The 17,475-nt window shown below is 36.2% G+C and overlaps 1 protein-coding gene across 1 annotated transcript in view; it reads left to right on the top strand.

Annotated features, from left to right (window-relative positions):
- The window catches only part of L3MBTL3 (l(3)mbt-like 3 (Drosophila)), a gene marked incomplete at its 5' end in the record, with an annotated part of 40,037 nt that overhangs the window by 12,616 nt on the left and 9,946 nt on the right, over positions 1 to 17,475 (top strand). Inside the window, 5 exons of the mRNA XM_010282636.1 lie at positions 587 to 697; positions 2,282 to 2,396; positions 5,613 to 5,715; positions 12,785 to 12,931; positions 14,288 to 14,452. Of these exons, the coding sequence (XP_010280938.1) occupies positions 587 to 697; positions 2,282 to 2,396; positions 5,613 to 5,715; positions 12,785 to 12,931; positions 14,288 to 14,452 (641 nt within the window). The remainder of the gene's footprint in view (positions 1 to 586; positions 698 to 2,281; positions 2,397 to 5,612; positions 5,716 to 12,784; positions 12,932 to 14,287; positions 14,453 to 17,475) is intronic.

The raw sequence follows: 17,475 nt of genomic DNA, 5'->3' as shown, positions 1-17,475 counted from the left end.
AGATAAAATCTGATACTCATAACAGAGACACCTTTTTTGCCAAAATAATACTACGAAACAGGTATGTGGTCCTGTTTGTTCTAAATGAGTATTTACTCTTATACTGTGGATTAGTTATGCTTTCAGTAGGAGACTGAAAAAAAGAGTTTGAGTCACAAAGTGAAAACACATACTAAAAAACACAAATGTGTTTCCTGTAGACAATTTCATAGACATTTCTGCTGGTTTGTGATATGTCATTCAGTACTGGATTGAAACTGTTGGCCAAAATCTCTGGGAAAACTTCTCTAGAGAATTGAGGGGAAAAAACCAACTAATTTAAAATATACATCCCTACTTACTTGCTTGAATGGCTTGAAACCAGTCCATTCCAGGAGAACCTGGAGTCCCAAAGTAGTTACTTTATTTCTCTACTTTGATAACACTGGTTTGAATTATGTTTTTATGCTTGGATGGGGGGGAGGGGAGGCTTAATTTTTGAGAAAATTAAGGCAGAAAGTTATTGTATGGATTTCATATACTTTACAATTTTATGAGATTTTTGAGGTTTTCTTCTCTTTCACATAATACTGTTCTTTTTTTCTAGAAACCTTCTCATGGCTTTCAGAAAAACATGAAACTTGAAGTGGTTGACAAGAGAAATCCAGTATTTATCAGAGTAGCAACTATTGTAGATACTGATGATTATAGAATAAAAGTAAGTTTCTCTGTCTTGCTGTACTATCTTGCTTGAGTGACTGATACGTACTTTGTAAAACCAAAATCCTCTAGTTGTAAAATTAAGGACATGAGGAAATGAGTCATATTGCTGAGTCCTGCTAACCTTTTGCTTATTCTTTTCACTGATTAATATGCGTATAATTCCTTTGGAAGGGGTTGTTGTATTATCCTCTTTGTTGTATTTGCTGACATAGGTAATTAGAGAGCAGAGTTGAATATGTTGGGAAATGACTTTGGGAATAGTTGATGTGAGACAGCTGTCTACTCTATCAAGAAATGTGATGATTTAATACCAAGTATCAAAAGGTTGCTATAATATTTGTATTAGGGCCCATAAAATATTTGGCCTGGGTTAATTGAATCTGTCTCTATAAAATGCCAGGGAGAGGAGCGAGATGTGAGATAGGAAAAAATAACCCTGATCTCTTGTTCCTTGTCAGTGCCTTCTTCAATTCTGAAGTTTATATTAATTATGGACTTTAGATTTGATTAATCTCAGATAATGTCTTTTCCAGAAAATGCATTTTTCCAGAAGTTGTATACTTGAATAATTTTTCTTTTATTGTACAGAACCAGTTTACGCTCCGAAGCCCTTAATTGTTAGAAGGGCTAGCATATTCCAGATATCCACTTAGATGGATATGAAGGGTACTTGTGTTTGCAGTCTGTACAGATTTATTAGGCATACCTGGTATTTCTCAGGAATGTAGCTGACATTTCATTTTGAATCTGAATTAACTGGTGGTAGGGAGTCATCAGAACTAGTATCTTCACACCTACACATTTTCTATCTAAACTTTTAAGTTGGTCATGAAAAAAAACCACCCCAAAACAAACAAAACCCACCCTTCTCCAGTCTTAATTTATTAAAATGACAGGATTTGTAACTTCTGGGGTGGTAATTTGACTCTAGCATATGTTGAAAGAGCTCTGTTCATATGTATCTGTGAGTACGTGCATAAGAGATGTGAGCTATTTACTAGTACAGAGGTCAAGTGAGATTTGGAGATACTTGGTTTTCACCTGAAAAAACTGCATGTGTAGCCCATACTGGTGCTTTTCTGGGCAGTAACATTCTCTTCAGTTTCAACTCCTTATCCTGTACAGTCTGATTTTAGTAAAATTGTTACTTGTATGTTGGGGGGATTTGTTTGGAGGTTTTTATGGATAAATGCAATTTTTTTAGTCCTTTGCTTACTGCTCTGTTATTCTTAAATCCTGTTCTAACAGGAGATTAAAAAATGTTTGAATTTGGGGGGTTTTTGAGAGAGAAAAAAAAGGTAGAATTTAAGTATTAACGTGAGAACTAAACTTGTCCTGCTTTATTCCTGGGATTTGAGCCTGATGATACAAGACATAGTAAACAACCAAATGACACCTCTCTCTTTACTTCAGTGAGAGTATGACTGGGTCCAGAATCCAATGTACATGTATTTTCCATGTAAGTTTTCTTAAAGTGCCTTCTGTAATGGACATGTCATTTTTAGAGATTACTTAGGGAAACTGGTTTTATAGAGAAATTTTCTGATCTAAAGTGTATTGTTCTCCTTTTTGATTTTAGGTCCATTTTGATGGCTGGGATAGTATTTATGATTATTGGACTGATGTAGATAGCGCTGATATCCATCCTGCAGGCTGGTGTACAAAAACTGGACACCCTCTTCAGCCCCCACTTAGTAAGAGAAAACACATTGTAATGTAATGATGTTAAAAGGCATGTGTACTGTGCTATCTTCTTCCCTGCCAGTGCCATCCAAGGAAAAGTAGCAACTAGGATATGCAAAATAATGTAAATGTGACATTTGGTGCAATATCAACAGTCAGTAATTAATCACTTTTTAGTAGATAGCTTTATGGACCCTTACTGTGATGGAAATAAAATGTTTCTCCGTATGCATAAGAACCACAGTCAAAACTTGAAGTAATGATAAAGGTCTGTTGTGTAAAATCCTGGCCCTCTCAAAGCCAATGATGAAACTTCTGTGGCACCCAGTAGGGATAGGGTATCACTCTTAAAATCTTCTATCCTCATCCTCTTGAAGGTTACTGCGCTTTATAGCTCAAAGGAGTCCAGACTGCACTGAGAAGGCACTCCTTTCAAATGCTGTGGCAAATCCTCAAAACCAGCTAATTTCCTTTTCTTCTTCAGCTGAGCAAAGAGGGGTTAATGTGCCCACATTGAAGATAAAGCATGGTACCAATAACAAAACTGTATTCACTGGCTTTCACTCTCTGGGGATTTTGTTTTACTTGTTGAAGTGGGAGGTCTGTCATAAATGAGACTGAAGGTTGCAGGGAGAAGAGACTTTTGTGGTAAAGATAACCCTGCCTATGCAATTGTGTTTCTGGATAATGGTAGTGAAATGACCTTAGCCAAACTTCAAACAGATGATTTTTAATTGACTGCTCTTGTCTGAGATTGTTTTATATTGTGACTCTGAGGTATGGTTTGCACAAGTGCTGACTGTTCACAGCTGTAACTGAGATGAAAAAGAGCTGTGCTTGGAAAATAAAAAATGCTGAGCAATGCCAAATACTCTGAAAAAATTAAATGTAAAATAACTAGGATAAGGCGCACACAGATTGTGTGAATGTGTTACCTGAAAATCTCAGTACCTCAATTCAGCACCTCTAAAATGTCAAGAAGAAGTGTTTTCTATCCAGAGCATGATCAGGGTATATTCGTTAGTTTTCTGAGCACTGCAGTGGCATAGTGATGACTGCCTGTTAGGAAGTTAATCATTCTGCCTTCAAAGCAGAGTCTGAAGAGAGTGCTGTAAGTGCCAAAGCACAAAGTGAATGATGAGAAGAGAGGATGCTGCATATCTGCTTCTTAATCTGACATGTGTGTCCTGTGTGCTGAATGAAGGAACAGTCTGGTGGGAAAAAGTAGTCTGTGGCCACATAAATAAAACTATATCATATGGCAAAAGAGCTGAATAAGGTTGCGACATTTCTATTGCCTAAGATTTAGGGAAAAAAAAAAATCACAGCCTAGGTAGGAGTATAAAATACATAAGTTCATTTTGTTGGAGACCTTAAAAGAAACAAAATACAGATGCCCGTCACATACAACACGTCATCTGCTCTAGGTGGTGGTGTAGGAGGCACTGTTCATCTCTTTTAGGATGTGACTGGTGGAAGTGACTTTTTGATACTAGTTAAGCTACAAAAACAAAGATTGGCAATGTGGCAAGAGGGAAGGCGACTGTCTATTAAATAGAAAAAGAATAGTTAACTGTACAAATACTATTAAAATCTGATGATTACTGAATAATATATTCTTCTAACAATATGACTTTGTATTACCATAGAATATGGTATAGAATATAGAATATTATGAAAATATTAATATTGTTTCCAAGTAAGTTAAAGTGCATTTCAAGCTTTGTGAAAGTGTTTCAGAAGGAGGGAAGAAAATACTTTGCAAGAGACAATATTTTTTCCTCAGTCAGTAAGATAGTCCTTTTAATGATGTGGTCCAGATCCTTGACTTTAACACTAGCAGCTTTGTGTGGACGCTGCACTATGTTAGCAATATTAGTCTAGAGCAATCATCATTATGGTTTTATGCTCCCCGTATTTACATATTCATAGTGTTTTCTCTTAAGATGTAGTGAAGTCATCATGATGGATTATGACCTTTTTGATAGCAATTAGGGAATTAAGAGCCATGTATTGGTGTCGATTTTAATACCGTTTCACAGTGACGCAAGCAGCAGCTTCTTGCTTAAATCTGGACAGCCAGCTGCAGCTCTTTTAAATTGCATTTTTAGAGAGTTTGAAGTTTTTAAGTGAAGAGAGAACGTTTGTAGGGAGCTAATTTTTGCAAAACCAGAGCATCAGTGAGGCAGGACTTCCCTTTATAAAAGCATCCCTATTATGTTAACTCTTCCTCTGAGTCCACTAACTTGTTACGTTATAGGCATCAATTTTGCATAAAAGTAGAAAAGAGAAAATTCTCTGTTCTCTCATCCATTATACCATTTTAAAACCTACAGAAGTCTTTGGACTTCAGTGTAGTCATAGTGTTGTAACATTAACATAGTTCGGACATTTGTTTAAAAATGCTTTTGGACTGTCCTAATTGTAATAATTCTAGGAAAATTTATTTAAATAGACCTTTTTGTGTCAGTATTGTTATCTGTAGGGGGAGATAGAAGTTCATATACTTTTCAAGTAAAACCAGTACTAGAGAGACAGTGCATGTTTGCAGATGTGCAGCGGGTATTTTCAGCTCCATATACTGGAGTCTCTCTCTCACTTGCTATGAAACTATGGTTTATATACTATGTTTGCTTGAGTGTCAAAGCTAGTTTTGACAGCTACATGCTTTAATGTATCTGCAGGCGTCATTGTTACAGGTTGATGAACATAGGCACATAAATTCAGATAAGTAAAAATGACAAAAATCTCTGGTGCTTTTTGGTAGTGTTTTCAGCCTTTGTTTTCATGTCTTGTTCACTGGAAAACTTGAGCTAAAAATGGAGAAGGTCAGTACCCATTATGAACAGACCCCTGTCTTCAGGAACAGCAGGGTAACTTACTTTATCTGTGCTCTTGCAAAACAACCAGGCTCAAACTACATGCAGTTAATACGAGATAAATTTGAAGTCATACAGTTCCTCCAAGATTTGCATTCTTTATATAGATGTAACTTTCCTGTAGAGATTTACTCACACAGAATAAAATTATTTCTCCAGTGGGTTAGGTCGTTTGAATCTCCATCCTGCTTTTGCAGAATGCATTTTTAAAGTACTTTTTAAAATTTATTCACTTATTTCTTCTTTGTGTTTAGTATGATACTCTGGCATTTCTGCGTATTTATATAACTTTAAAAGATTAGATACTTTTTTTTTTTAATCTCATATGTAATTTCCCCTGACGTGCAGGTCCCTTGGAACTGGTGGAAGCTTTAGAGCATGGAGGGTGTCCCACAGCAGGGTGTAAAGGAGTTGGGCACATTAAAAGAGCAAGACATATCGTCCATCATAGGTATGTGCTATATAACTGTAATTTTATTCTTTCAATTGAGTGATGTAGGCACATGATTTTTTTAATTGTTGTTCACAAGAAAACAAGTCCAAGCTGCAAAAAATTAGGAAATCTTGTAAACCTGAATTTGCAGTGATTTCAGTTGCCATGGTGAGCATGCTGAAATAAACATTAGCAATCTGTAACTTCATTTCACCAGGGTGTGCCGAGATAAGATTTGTCAAACATAATTTTTTGTCACAATTGATAGATTCAGTTACTCTATATTTTGTTCCTATGAGGCTTCCTTGGCTTGCTGTTCAGATTGCAAAATGTTATAGACAGATATGTATAAAGCAATAACTTTTGAACCTTTTGAAATATGAGGTCACTAATGTTATTATGGCTTGGATGTTTTTGTTCTGCATGGTTGGTAGGGGTGAGGATTTGCTTATTGGCATGGAAAAATGCTAAAAAGGAAATTCCCATCGATGTATTCCCAAATGACAGCCTGAACAACTTTCTGTTTGTACCTAGTATTTTTAAAGATGTTTTTGTTGAACACCTTCTGAAATATAAAACAGAAATGTGGACAGCCCAAGTTGTCCTTGAGGAGACTTGACATAGGGAGAGCAGCAGCATGGGAGAATGGAATGGGGGACAGAGAGACAATGACAGCGTAAATGGGAAACATTTACTAGGTCAAAATGTTATTATTTTTAAAATATTTACAGTATGAGGTAAACCCTGAATATTTCCGGAAGGGATATACAGTTAATATAACATGCTAAGTTGAGAATTAAGTATCATAAATATCATCCTATTACCTTTTTTCAAATCAGAGCTTCCAGAAGTTTTCTTGGAATTTTTCCATTACAGAGTTGTACAGTCCTCGAATGTCGTATCACTTCATGCTTTCTGCTCTGGTATGGTTAGAGGATTGCTCTTTGGTTATTTGTTTATTCATGTTTTTTAAGTATGTTGTTAAACTACCATGATCCACGAACTGTCTCTGCAGTCTTTTCATGGTTTTGGTAAGAGGATTATATCCCATTGACTAGAATTATGCTACAGGGTTTTGATGGCATATCAGCACTGGTTGAAGTCCTGACTCATCCCTAACAAAGATACCTGCCAGCAAAACTACTGTGTTGTTACATGTTTAGTGTGCAAAAGGCATCTTCTGCTGCGAGAAATTCTTTCCTACCTGCATTGTGTTTGTGGTGTTAGGAGGCAGAAGAACTTGTGATGCTAGTACAGGCTTTATCTCCAGGAAGGGACATGGCTAGGTTAGCTGCAGTGACAAAACCTGTGGCAGTATGAACTGTGGTGGTGTTGTCATGACACAGTATGCGGCATTGATGTCTTTCAGATTATTCTCACCCTTTTCCTTTTGTCATTTTCTGTGCATGTTCTTTTTCTCTGGTTTAATTTTTTGTTTTTCTATCTTCCCTTATGAGAAGCTTTGTTGCACTCAATCAGTAGGATGACTCCTTAAATAGTCAAGCCAGTACTTAAGAGGTTACCATCCTTCAGTTAGCATATGGTAACCTACTGCATTCGTGTTCTTAGTCCACTGTTAATGTGACATAAACTAGACTTGCATAAAAAGCTTTGTGACTGCTTAGCTGAAACCCATTTTATTTCATATTCCAGTATTCGGAGTCTTATGTGATTTATTAATGCATTAATTAGTTTATTAATTACCTGTGAGGCAATAAATTCCAATTCCTTTCCATGTTCTATCTCAGTTACTTAGAATCAGGTGAACATACCCATTCTTAGCCCAGGGCTGAAACTTGAAACAAAACCAAACCCCTATAAGTGAATGTGTCAGAAAAGGTTTTAATTTATGATCTCTCTAAATAAACGTCAGCACTAAAACTTACAACGTTTCACGGGGAAGGAATGAGCTATATGTCTAGGTAGTTCATGTAACCTTTGCTTTTATAACTAGATTTTCCATGGTATTTAAAGTTGTTATACTTACTCATCTGAATATGAAGAAAAGAAATAAACTCATGGCAATCTATTGTATTCTATTTTTACTGCGATCTTATCAATCCTCTTATTTGCACATTAACTGATAATTCTAAGGGATAAAAATATAACCAGAGAGATTTTGTTGATCATAAGACAGGCATTTGCTGTTTCATAGCACATAAATTAACACCATTGAATATCTTATTCACTAACTATATTGGTTTGCCCTCTGTGCTGATACTACATTTTTTTTCTTGAGCATTTCTGAGGAAAATGATGAGATTTATTATTTACCTGGAGTCTACAGACTTCAGGGTCCAGGTCACCCCAAAAATTCTAACATTGTACCATCACATTTTTCCTGAATTAACAAAGTCATTTTGAAATTAATATAATTATCCACGTCAGGTAGAAGTCCCTTGGCTCTTTTATCTTGTCAACCTTGAAATGTATTTAACCATGCTTATCTTTTTTTTTCATGATGAGGTGCAATGTCTGTCTACAGCATAAATGCCTGTGTGCAGAAAAGATGATAATTTAAAATGCTAAGTAGTTCTGAAATAATTTTGAGAGCTTGTTCATGGGAACCAGATGAAAGCCTCGGTGATTAATTATGTAGTTGAGTTAAAGCATTTACTTTTTGGAAAATGTAATGATAATAAGGACTTGGTATCTATCACCAGCTGATCTAGGGTTTTGTGCTGCGCACTTGAAACTGAGACTGATGTGCAGGTTTGGTAGCATTATGCAGATTACTTGCATGTTTATGATGAATTGTATGCCCTCTGATGTTTAGTGCATGCAATAATTTTCAAGTTCAAGCAGTAATGCGAAGTGGTCAGTTGTAAACAGGTCATTAGTGTTTTGGGTCAGCTCTCCATGAATAAAGATTTTTACCAGAAACTTTTACATGCGTTACATGTAAGTTGAACTGAATGTGCGGTGGTAGAGGGTGTGTTCTAAGAGAACTGCAGCACAGAAACACAGGAAACTTCAGCTCAGCAGGATGTCACATCTATTCGTTCAGTGTCTTTTGAAGTAATTCTCATCTGATTTTGGTGCCAGTCTCAAGTTTCATTTTATCTTTTTTGTAAGGTCATTGGCCCCAGGCAAATCCGTTACAAGCTACTCTTAAGTCAGGTTTAGACAGTTAAAGCAGCTTTCTCATAAAAAAGAATGCTTTGATGATAAACACGTGTTGTAAATTGTGAAAGAGAACATTTGTATCACTTCTTTCCAGACTAATTTTCAAAATGTTTTCATAAAGTCAACTGAAGTAAAGACATCACTTAACAAAAATCCAGCCAAAAAAAAAAAGAATATATCCCCCAGATGTTGTCAGGACCTTTTCGCTGGAGGTTTCTTGCTAATCATGTATCACTACCAGCAGATTGTGGTCATCTGGACATAGGCTGCTTTAGATAAACCCTAACCCATCAGTTAGTCTGATCTATTTGTTTAACCCATCAAGGAGGATAATTTGAGCAAATCCGGGTGAATTTGCCTGGAGCTGCCATGCAGACTCATCCCTTGGCAGTGCTTGGCAATAACCTGCACCTGAAAGGCAATGAGGAGCTGGGGTTGGTCACATTTCCAACCAGTACAGCTAAACCAGGAGACTGTCCGTGGCTTCACACAGGTTTGCAAAATATTCCAAGCAGTCATAAAGACTAGTAATCTATATAAAAAAATACTTCAGTATTAATGTTCTTTTACCAAACATAATGCAGCACTGGAGAGTGTACAGGCCTGTCAGATGTACAGTAGAGGCTTCAAACTGGGTACCTGCTGCTGCTTCTGCTTCTTGCCATGTTCCCTCTGCCTCTGGCAGACCTTGGTACCCCCAAGTCAAGGACAACTGATCATTTTGGAAACTGGCTTCTGAACTTACCGTGTGCTAAGACAAACTGCAAGCTGGAGTAGAAATCCAGGTTTAAGTTGACAGTACAGTTAAAAATCCTAACTTAATATGAAATAACTTAAACATCAAGACTTCTAAGCCCTTGAGATGAGTTGTCTCTAAAACTTACATTCCTGTATAAAGCAAATACTTCTATTATGTAGGAATAACAAGTTTAATTTTTTATTCTTTGTAGTAGACAGTTAAACTGAACTGAAGGCTGGAGGCATTGAGATTCAGGAGGACTTGCTGATTGATCTTAAGCCATGTAACTCACACACAGGCTCGTTCATGCTGTGTTTTGTTGAAACAAAGCTACCAGGGGAAACTTTGAGGGTTCTTTTCGTTGCCCCAAGCAATAGTAACATCAAAGGACTATCAAGGAGTTTTTAAAAAATGATAGAGCAACTCAGATAATTAATTACAAAGAAAAACTCATCTGAATCTAGTGTTCTAAAGCATTGTTAATACTATAACCATTGTTACCTGAAATTGTCATTCAACTTCTATTTTTCTAGAAAATACCAAAGGAAAATGAAGTATATAAACAGGCAAGTTCTAATGAAGGACTGAATTTTCTTGGTTTTTAATTTAAAACATATTAATGATTTTGGTAAATGAAATTGTATTGTCAGATTTAATTGTGGTGTAAGACTTGTTTAATAATACATGACTGAAGTTAAATACCACATTGGTAGTGTTTAGCGTTTCCTTGAGACAACCCTCTAACTGCTTAAAAACACTAAGCCTCAAAATGCCTCTTTGAGCATACGAAACCAAAAGAAGATTGCACGCTTTGCCTTACAGCAATGGCAGAACTGAGATTAACCAATATATTCTTGAGTTTCTGATAACTGTATTTCATCACAGTGGTATGAGTTTGTCACAGCAAGAACTTAAATCCTACTAGCACTGGCTTCTTAAAAGCTTTTTCTGAATAGAAGCATGTATCTTTCATCTTGTAGTTCATTTGAAAGTGAAAAAAGACTTCATTGTGATAGATGGAGCAGTACAAAGAATCGAGAATATAAAACAACTTCCTGTCTTTCCTAGTTTTCCTCTTTTCTTCCCCATCTTTCAGTTCATGTTTTTTTGTTCTTTCAAGACATGTGGCAGAGGCTAGTCCTAAGGCAGACAAAACCAGTAGGTTGAAAAATAAATGTAAGTAGAGGTATATAAATAAATCTAAAATAAAATGCCAAATTCTGCTTCAGAGAAAGTAGAAATAAAAGTTAAATGCTCCCAAGTTAAATTTTTCTTCGTATGTTCTGTTCCATGTCTTTAAAACATTTTCATGGACAAAAAAAATACCCTATTTCAAGTGTAGTGCTTTAGAGTCTGTATCTTATTCTGCTATGTAAACTTCTGGGATGAAGGTTCCCATGGCAAAAAACTTCAGTGCCTGTATCTCAGAGGAGGTGCTGGGACTACCACCCAGTTCCTCAGAAGGCAGCAAAAATAATTGTCCTGTGTAGATCCTCTGGGGATGGATGGCTCTGTGTCCCTTGAAAACACTGTACAGGCTGTTGTGGAACACCATCTGCTTGGAATGGCCTTAAACAGGGATTTCTTCTTGATTAGAAGGGCAGAAATCATATTCTGCTGGCATGTTTTTCCTCCTAATTGAAGTTCAGCATGGCTATACAAGGATTTGAAAAAGATTGATACTGTCTTGTTTTCAAATGAACCAACTGACTAAACCAGACACACTGTTGGACTCCTGTGTCAATGACCCCAGCAAGGGTTGACTGACTTGGCCTGTGTAGCCTTAAGGAACTTTCTCCTTTTATGCTAGTGTTGAGAGCAATGTAAATTTCCACCAGCTTTTTGTTCATGTTGGTAAGACTGAAAGTAAGTTACTAATATTGGTCCAATCTCATGATAGAAGTTGATTCATACACATTGTGAACGCAAAGCTTCATTGGTAAAGGAAAAGGAGAATGTATGGCATATGTTGAATAAAAGGCCTTTTTTTATTCTATGCTTTGTAAAACAAACATGATAATGAAATCTGTTGGTTTTCTGTTTAGTTTTTGTAATATGGAGGTGGCAGGGCATATGGCTGGCAAGGTAGACTTGCTTATATTACTTCTGTTTGGAGATGATGCATGTAACAATCAGTGAAACAAATACAACATTGCAGTAGTTTATGGAAAGACAGATAGTTACATTCTTGAAAAGATAATAAACAAAATCCCAGGATGTAGGTTTTTTACATTTTACCATTCTAGAAGTCCTTGTAATAATACAGGTGAGTAGAAAAGCATAATTTTAGATTATAGTTAGTGTCATGGCTCATGAGCCACACATAGAGCATTACTTATATCTTAGAGATTTGAAAACTGAGCAGGTTGTTACTCACTATTGTGGCATATACATAACTTCCAGAATTTGGGCTATTGTCTTTGAAGTGTGAGTATGTAGCCTGACTAATGAGTTGAACATTGCACTGCATTCTTCTAAAGACAAAATCCTAGTTCAGCCCAGTGTGATTTGTGTTGCAATTCTTCCCTTTCCTAACTCTTGTAGGAGATATGACTTTCACATCTACTAGAGTAATATTTACAAGTCATTTTCAAAGCACAGTGTCAGATTCTCTCTAGTTGCAGTGTAGTGAAATAGGGAGTGTTGAATGATAAGAAAGACTGTGAAAATATCACAGACTTTTAATGGAATATCACAAAATGGTATTTGCGAAGATGGGGCATTCACTGCAGTAAGAGGATGTGTGGCATTCCTCATCCTGTGCCCTTGCAATCCAGCTTCTGTCTGGACATTTCATAATAGAAATACCCTCCTTTGCAGGAAAAATATCCATGGGAATATGATTTTGTTTGGAGAGAGGTGGGTATAGTCAAAGGCACCCTGTTATATTACATATAAAATACCATTAAATCTATGAGAGAGCAGGCTAAACATTCATCAAGCAGTTTTCCAGAATGTATGCTGTAATATAAATTAATACAATTTGTGTTACATAAGTTGCTGTCAAAAAGAAATGTGAAAAACGTTCAGGTTGAGGTTTTTATTCAATGGGTTTATTAACATTTTAAAGTATGACTACTTGCTGCATTTTTTTCCTAATCTTTATATTAATTGATTGCATCTGCTTCTAGAAAACTGATCTCTGATGTCATTTCATTTGAACCGAGTGAAGTCAGTAAAGTGTCTGAGAATAAGGAGGCATTTCTCTTCTTCAACTTCTAGTGCAGTCAGCTGCCCGTATTCAGAGATGAACTTGAACAAAGAAAGCCTCTTACCTGACCGGTTGAGCGGGGAGATGCCTGCAGCCAGTCCTGTCCCCAGAAACAGAAAAATGGAAGCAAGTGAAAGATCCACCTCTCCTGTAATCAAGTAATTATGATTGAAGTGATGTCCATGACTAACAGCAGTACTTTATTTCAGTGTTCTGCAACATAATTTGTAATTGTGTAATGGCCGAAAGGTTTTAAAAGGCCTGCCTATTTATCTGCATTTTCATTTACAGAGAAGAAATGGTTTCATCAGTGCTTATCCAAAAAGGTCACCGAGCTGTGAAAGATAATACTGATTTTACTATGTATGATGTAACAAGAGTTCGATCTCATCTTCAGTGTAACTATCTAGACTACCAAATGGTTAAGTGGAATTTAAAATGGATTGTTTGCCAGTTGCTTTCACTTAAGAAAATTATTTGTGTTTCTTTTGTTTGTTGGGGTAGCCTTATTGGCATGACTGTAAATTATTGTTGCTCTTTGAAGAATAGCCACTATGAATTCTCTCATTATTGTGGGAGTAGGGAATCAAATTACTGGGAGTGAGTTTTGCAATAATAATGCTAAAGTCTGTAGCTGAAGCTTCTAGCAGAAGCACTGGGAAAAAGCAAAGGGATGTGATACCAAGATGATGATTTGCTATCAGAAATTATGGACATTGACTCCCGTGCTTATTTTGGGCTGTGGGGGTGCACAGAGGATTTAAAAAGGAAGGGAGAAGAAGAGAGGCTTTCCATTCTTTTCAAGAGCTACATTAATGTAAATGTGAAAATGTGAATGTTCGTAGTGAAGATTTCCAGTTCCCACTGTAATGACACGTATTTTCAGTGGATGGTATTTTAAATTACATTCTCGGAGATAGTTTCAGCTTCATGCTTTAAAAAACAAAATGCTCAGCTGTTAAGGAGTGCTGGCTGGTTAGATTGTTCTTATAACTGTGGGGTTGTAGAAATCTGAAGTGACTTAATTACCTCTGATGGGTAGTGCAGGTACTGTCCCAGTGAAGCCAGTAACAGCCCTGTGCTGCTTTTTTCATTGTCCTGAATGAGAGACTGAGTAACACTGTTAAAGGGTCCTGACTGCGTGACAGTACGTTGTGAAAGGGAGAGAAGGGACAGGAGGAAAATGATACTTCAAAGTTTTCTTGTGTTACAAATACTTGAAGTGGAGAGCTTATTATCAAAAATAACGAGGCAAATTCTCTTCCCGTTGAACATTTTGTAAACATTTTACTTTTGATTTCATCAGGAAGAGAGTTCTGTATTGCGATTTCTGAAAATCCAAGGTACACAGTTTTGCTGGTGGCAAGTGAGAAACTTCTACGTATTTCTTAAAACAAACAAAACCCTTGTATTTCTTCAGTTACACTAATGACCTTTTACCCATAGAGAAAATTAGCTAAACAACAACTCAGCTGCCCTCGGTTTTAAACATTTTGTTAATTTGTTTCAAACAGTGACAGAAAATGTCCCAGCCCTGGTCATGTAGGTCTGAAATCTTCGGCTCACAATCGATCATCTGGGAAAACTGCATCAGAAACAACTAAGCAGGAAGATGCAGAAAGTAAATCTCCTTGCAAGAAGCCTCTGTTATGTGATGTGAAAGAAAAGGCGGTACCTGGGTAACTATCAGTTCCTTTCGAAATGTGGGTTGTTTGGAGATGGTCAGTTTAAAATGCAGCTTACCAGGCAGTGCAGTACAGTGATTTGTCCGTGGAACTCTTGGAAGCAGTGGGGAAGGAGGTGGAAGTTCTTCAGCTGTCTTTGTATTAGAAATAGGAAGGGGGTGTCACAATGTATTTAAGAAATAAGAAAGCATATCAGAGGGGAGAGGAAAAATACTACAAGGCAGAGAAATTACTGGAAGTTGAGATCCTTCTCCTACCTCTTTGTACAAATATGTTATTGTACATATACAAATATGTACGTGCATTTAAAAATCACAAGGAATTCCTTAACTCCCAGGTTCTGGAATATCTTTTTGACAAAAAATGACATGAGAGGTTTCCAAGCTTGCATTGAAAAAAAAAAAAATATGTTTATGGTATAAGGTGGGCTATCTTTTTGCTTCCTTTAAAATCAGCCAGCTTTTCTTTAGAACATTCTTTCACATTATTTCAATCAGATGATATTATTAAAGTTATATTGAAAAATATCTAGTAGGAGCATCAAGCAATGTTGATATAATTTCCATATCATAAAAAAACAGCATTCACTAGTCGTACCTAAGTGAATTTAAATAGCAAAAAACAAAGACAGTTTCATGTGCAGTTCTGAAATGAACTGTGTTAAATGATACTTGTCATTCATTATTTTAACCATAATTGTAGTAAATTAACCTTTTTTTAGAAATAAACATTGACTTTACAGAATACCTCTTAAAATCAATGGAAGAACAACTTAATTGGTCTTTCATTTTTTTAGAGAGTGTTATCCTCATGAAGCACTAAAGTAACTGATCGACATGCTATCTGTTCACTGTATTGAGTCATTTTCATTCAGAGAATAACAGCTTTATGCTGACTTTGAACTACCCAGAGGCTTTGCAGTTTGTGTTTGAACTCTTTAAATACACTGATTACTATCTGCATTTTACCATGTAGCTTTCCACATTCTTTATGTATCCAGCATAGTCAGAGAGGACTTTTAGTTGAATAAACTTCCTTTTCAAAAGGCATGAAATACAGTGTTCACAACATTAGGTATATATGAACTGCTAGATTTAATAAAATATTGAGCATCTGGTTATTGCAATACCCAGTGGATCTTTTTAGATGTGTTTTCAAAGCACACATGCATAATTGAAGACCTCGATATGTATACTTGTGTGCTCTTTAGCTGCTGAGCTCGTAGTGTGGATTTAATTATGTTTGACTTCAGTACAGTTGTGTATTACTTCATGTTCCAGGTAATCTTTTGTTTCATAGAAGTCCTTAATTGAGGAACGAACCACATATGCAGCCTTGCAATTTATTTTGTTGTGTTAAATATAAGTGGTACTCAGCTAATTTCCAGTTCCACTTACTCCTTTTCTTTCTTTCTTTTTTTTTTTTTTTAGCTAGTGAGACGTATTTCTGCATACAAACAATTATACTAGAAAATTTGGGTTTGCAAAAATATGTGTATAAAAACTGCAGTCTGTCCCTCTGGAATGTTCCTGACATTAAAATTCAAGATAAAAATTACATGCCTCCAGCATATTCAGTTTTAATTTGAACATATCTTTATACTGTCTTCAGAGTAGCAAAAGAATTTCACTGTAATAGGAGTTCCTTTCTGGAAATATTTACAGTTAAGGAAAGCAAACACTCAGTCTTAGGAATCAAATGGTACTACCTTTTAAAAGAAAATTAAATTTATCTTCCAACACCTTTCCCAAAACCTTCATTTCATGATACTACTTTGCATAGAACTAGTGAGATAAAATTTCTGTATGTATGTTGCTATGAAAATTGTCCTCAAGAAAATATGAAGATAGATGTTTCATTACAGGTTTTGGTGATCTGTCTTCCTTATGTTGAATTACAGTAATAATTTACTTCGATTCTGGAATTAGGAAGATACTGTGGAGAAGTCCTTTGTGGCACAAGAAGGCATGCCTGGTATATGTGTTCCACTGGCATTGCTTGTCATACCGTTATTATTTGTGTCCTACCAGGCTACAAAGGCTGGATTTTCCAATTTATTTTGTTAATTTTGCACTATTAATAGTGTTTTAAATTTATTTCTGTTGATGTCAGTGAACTTGCAGCTCCTAGCTGATTTATTCCCAAACGCTTACCTGTATTTAGTAGTATAAGTAGTATTAATAGTATTTAATATTTAAATGGTATTTAATACTATAAATGTAAACAGTGGAATTAAACAGGTCTGTTTCTTCAGTGGATTTGTGTTTTGAGGTTAGCTAATCCTGATGTCTAACAAGGTGTTAGTTCTAGTTTGGCTTTTTTTCTGTGAGACCTTTGTAAAGGGATTCTTGTTGACTGCTTCTCTGGTAGATAGTAAAGCATGAATTCATGTAGTCAGCTTTCTTGTAGTCTTGACTTTAAGATCATTGTCTGGTGCCTGTTTCTAGAAAACATTTGTTATGTACATAGTATTTCTGAGAGCTCTGCATCTGTGATGTTTTAGTAAGAATCGACCAAAGTGTTCTCAAGTTATTAAAAGGAAATAAACACATGGATAATGTCAGCAAGTTCATATAAGCTTAATTTCTGTAAGAAGCCAGGGTAGAAATACCTTCTGAAGGCAGAGTTTGAAAAGGAGCTTCCCAGGGCTTGGCTTTAAGATGAAGATACACCCACTCCTTCAGAAGTTCTCCTACTTCCACCTCTCTTGTCCCATTTTTCTCAATAGGGGGAAGGCATTCCCTCTTTGCAAATGTTTGGGCTGGCAAAGCTGAGGGAGCAGCCACAGGCAGCAGTCAAAAAGCTGCTCTTTTTGCTGGGTAAGAAGTAATGAAAACAGAAACAAAATACAGATTTTTTTCAGTGGTATCATTAACAGCTGCACAACAGTGCATCAGTATAGTACAGGAGTTGGGGTGGAGGTGAAGGCTGGACAGAGAAAAAGGAGTAGATGTTGTTTCAGACAGCTCCTGGAAATGGCCTGGGTAACCATTAAGGCTTTGTAGGAGATGCAGCTA

This window comes from Phaethon lepturus, unplaced genomic scaffold, assembly GCF_000687285.1.
Source record: "Phaethon lepturus isolate BGI_N335 unplaced genomic scaffold, ASM68728v1 scaffold50142, whole genome shotgun sequence".
Lineage (NCBI taxonomy): Eukaryota > Metazoa > Chordata > Aves > Phaethontiformes > Phaethontidae > Phaethon > Phaethon lepturus.
This window is presented reverse-complemented; position numbering and strand designations above follow the sequence as displayed.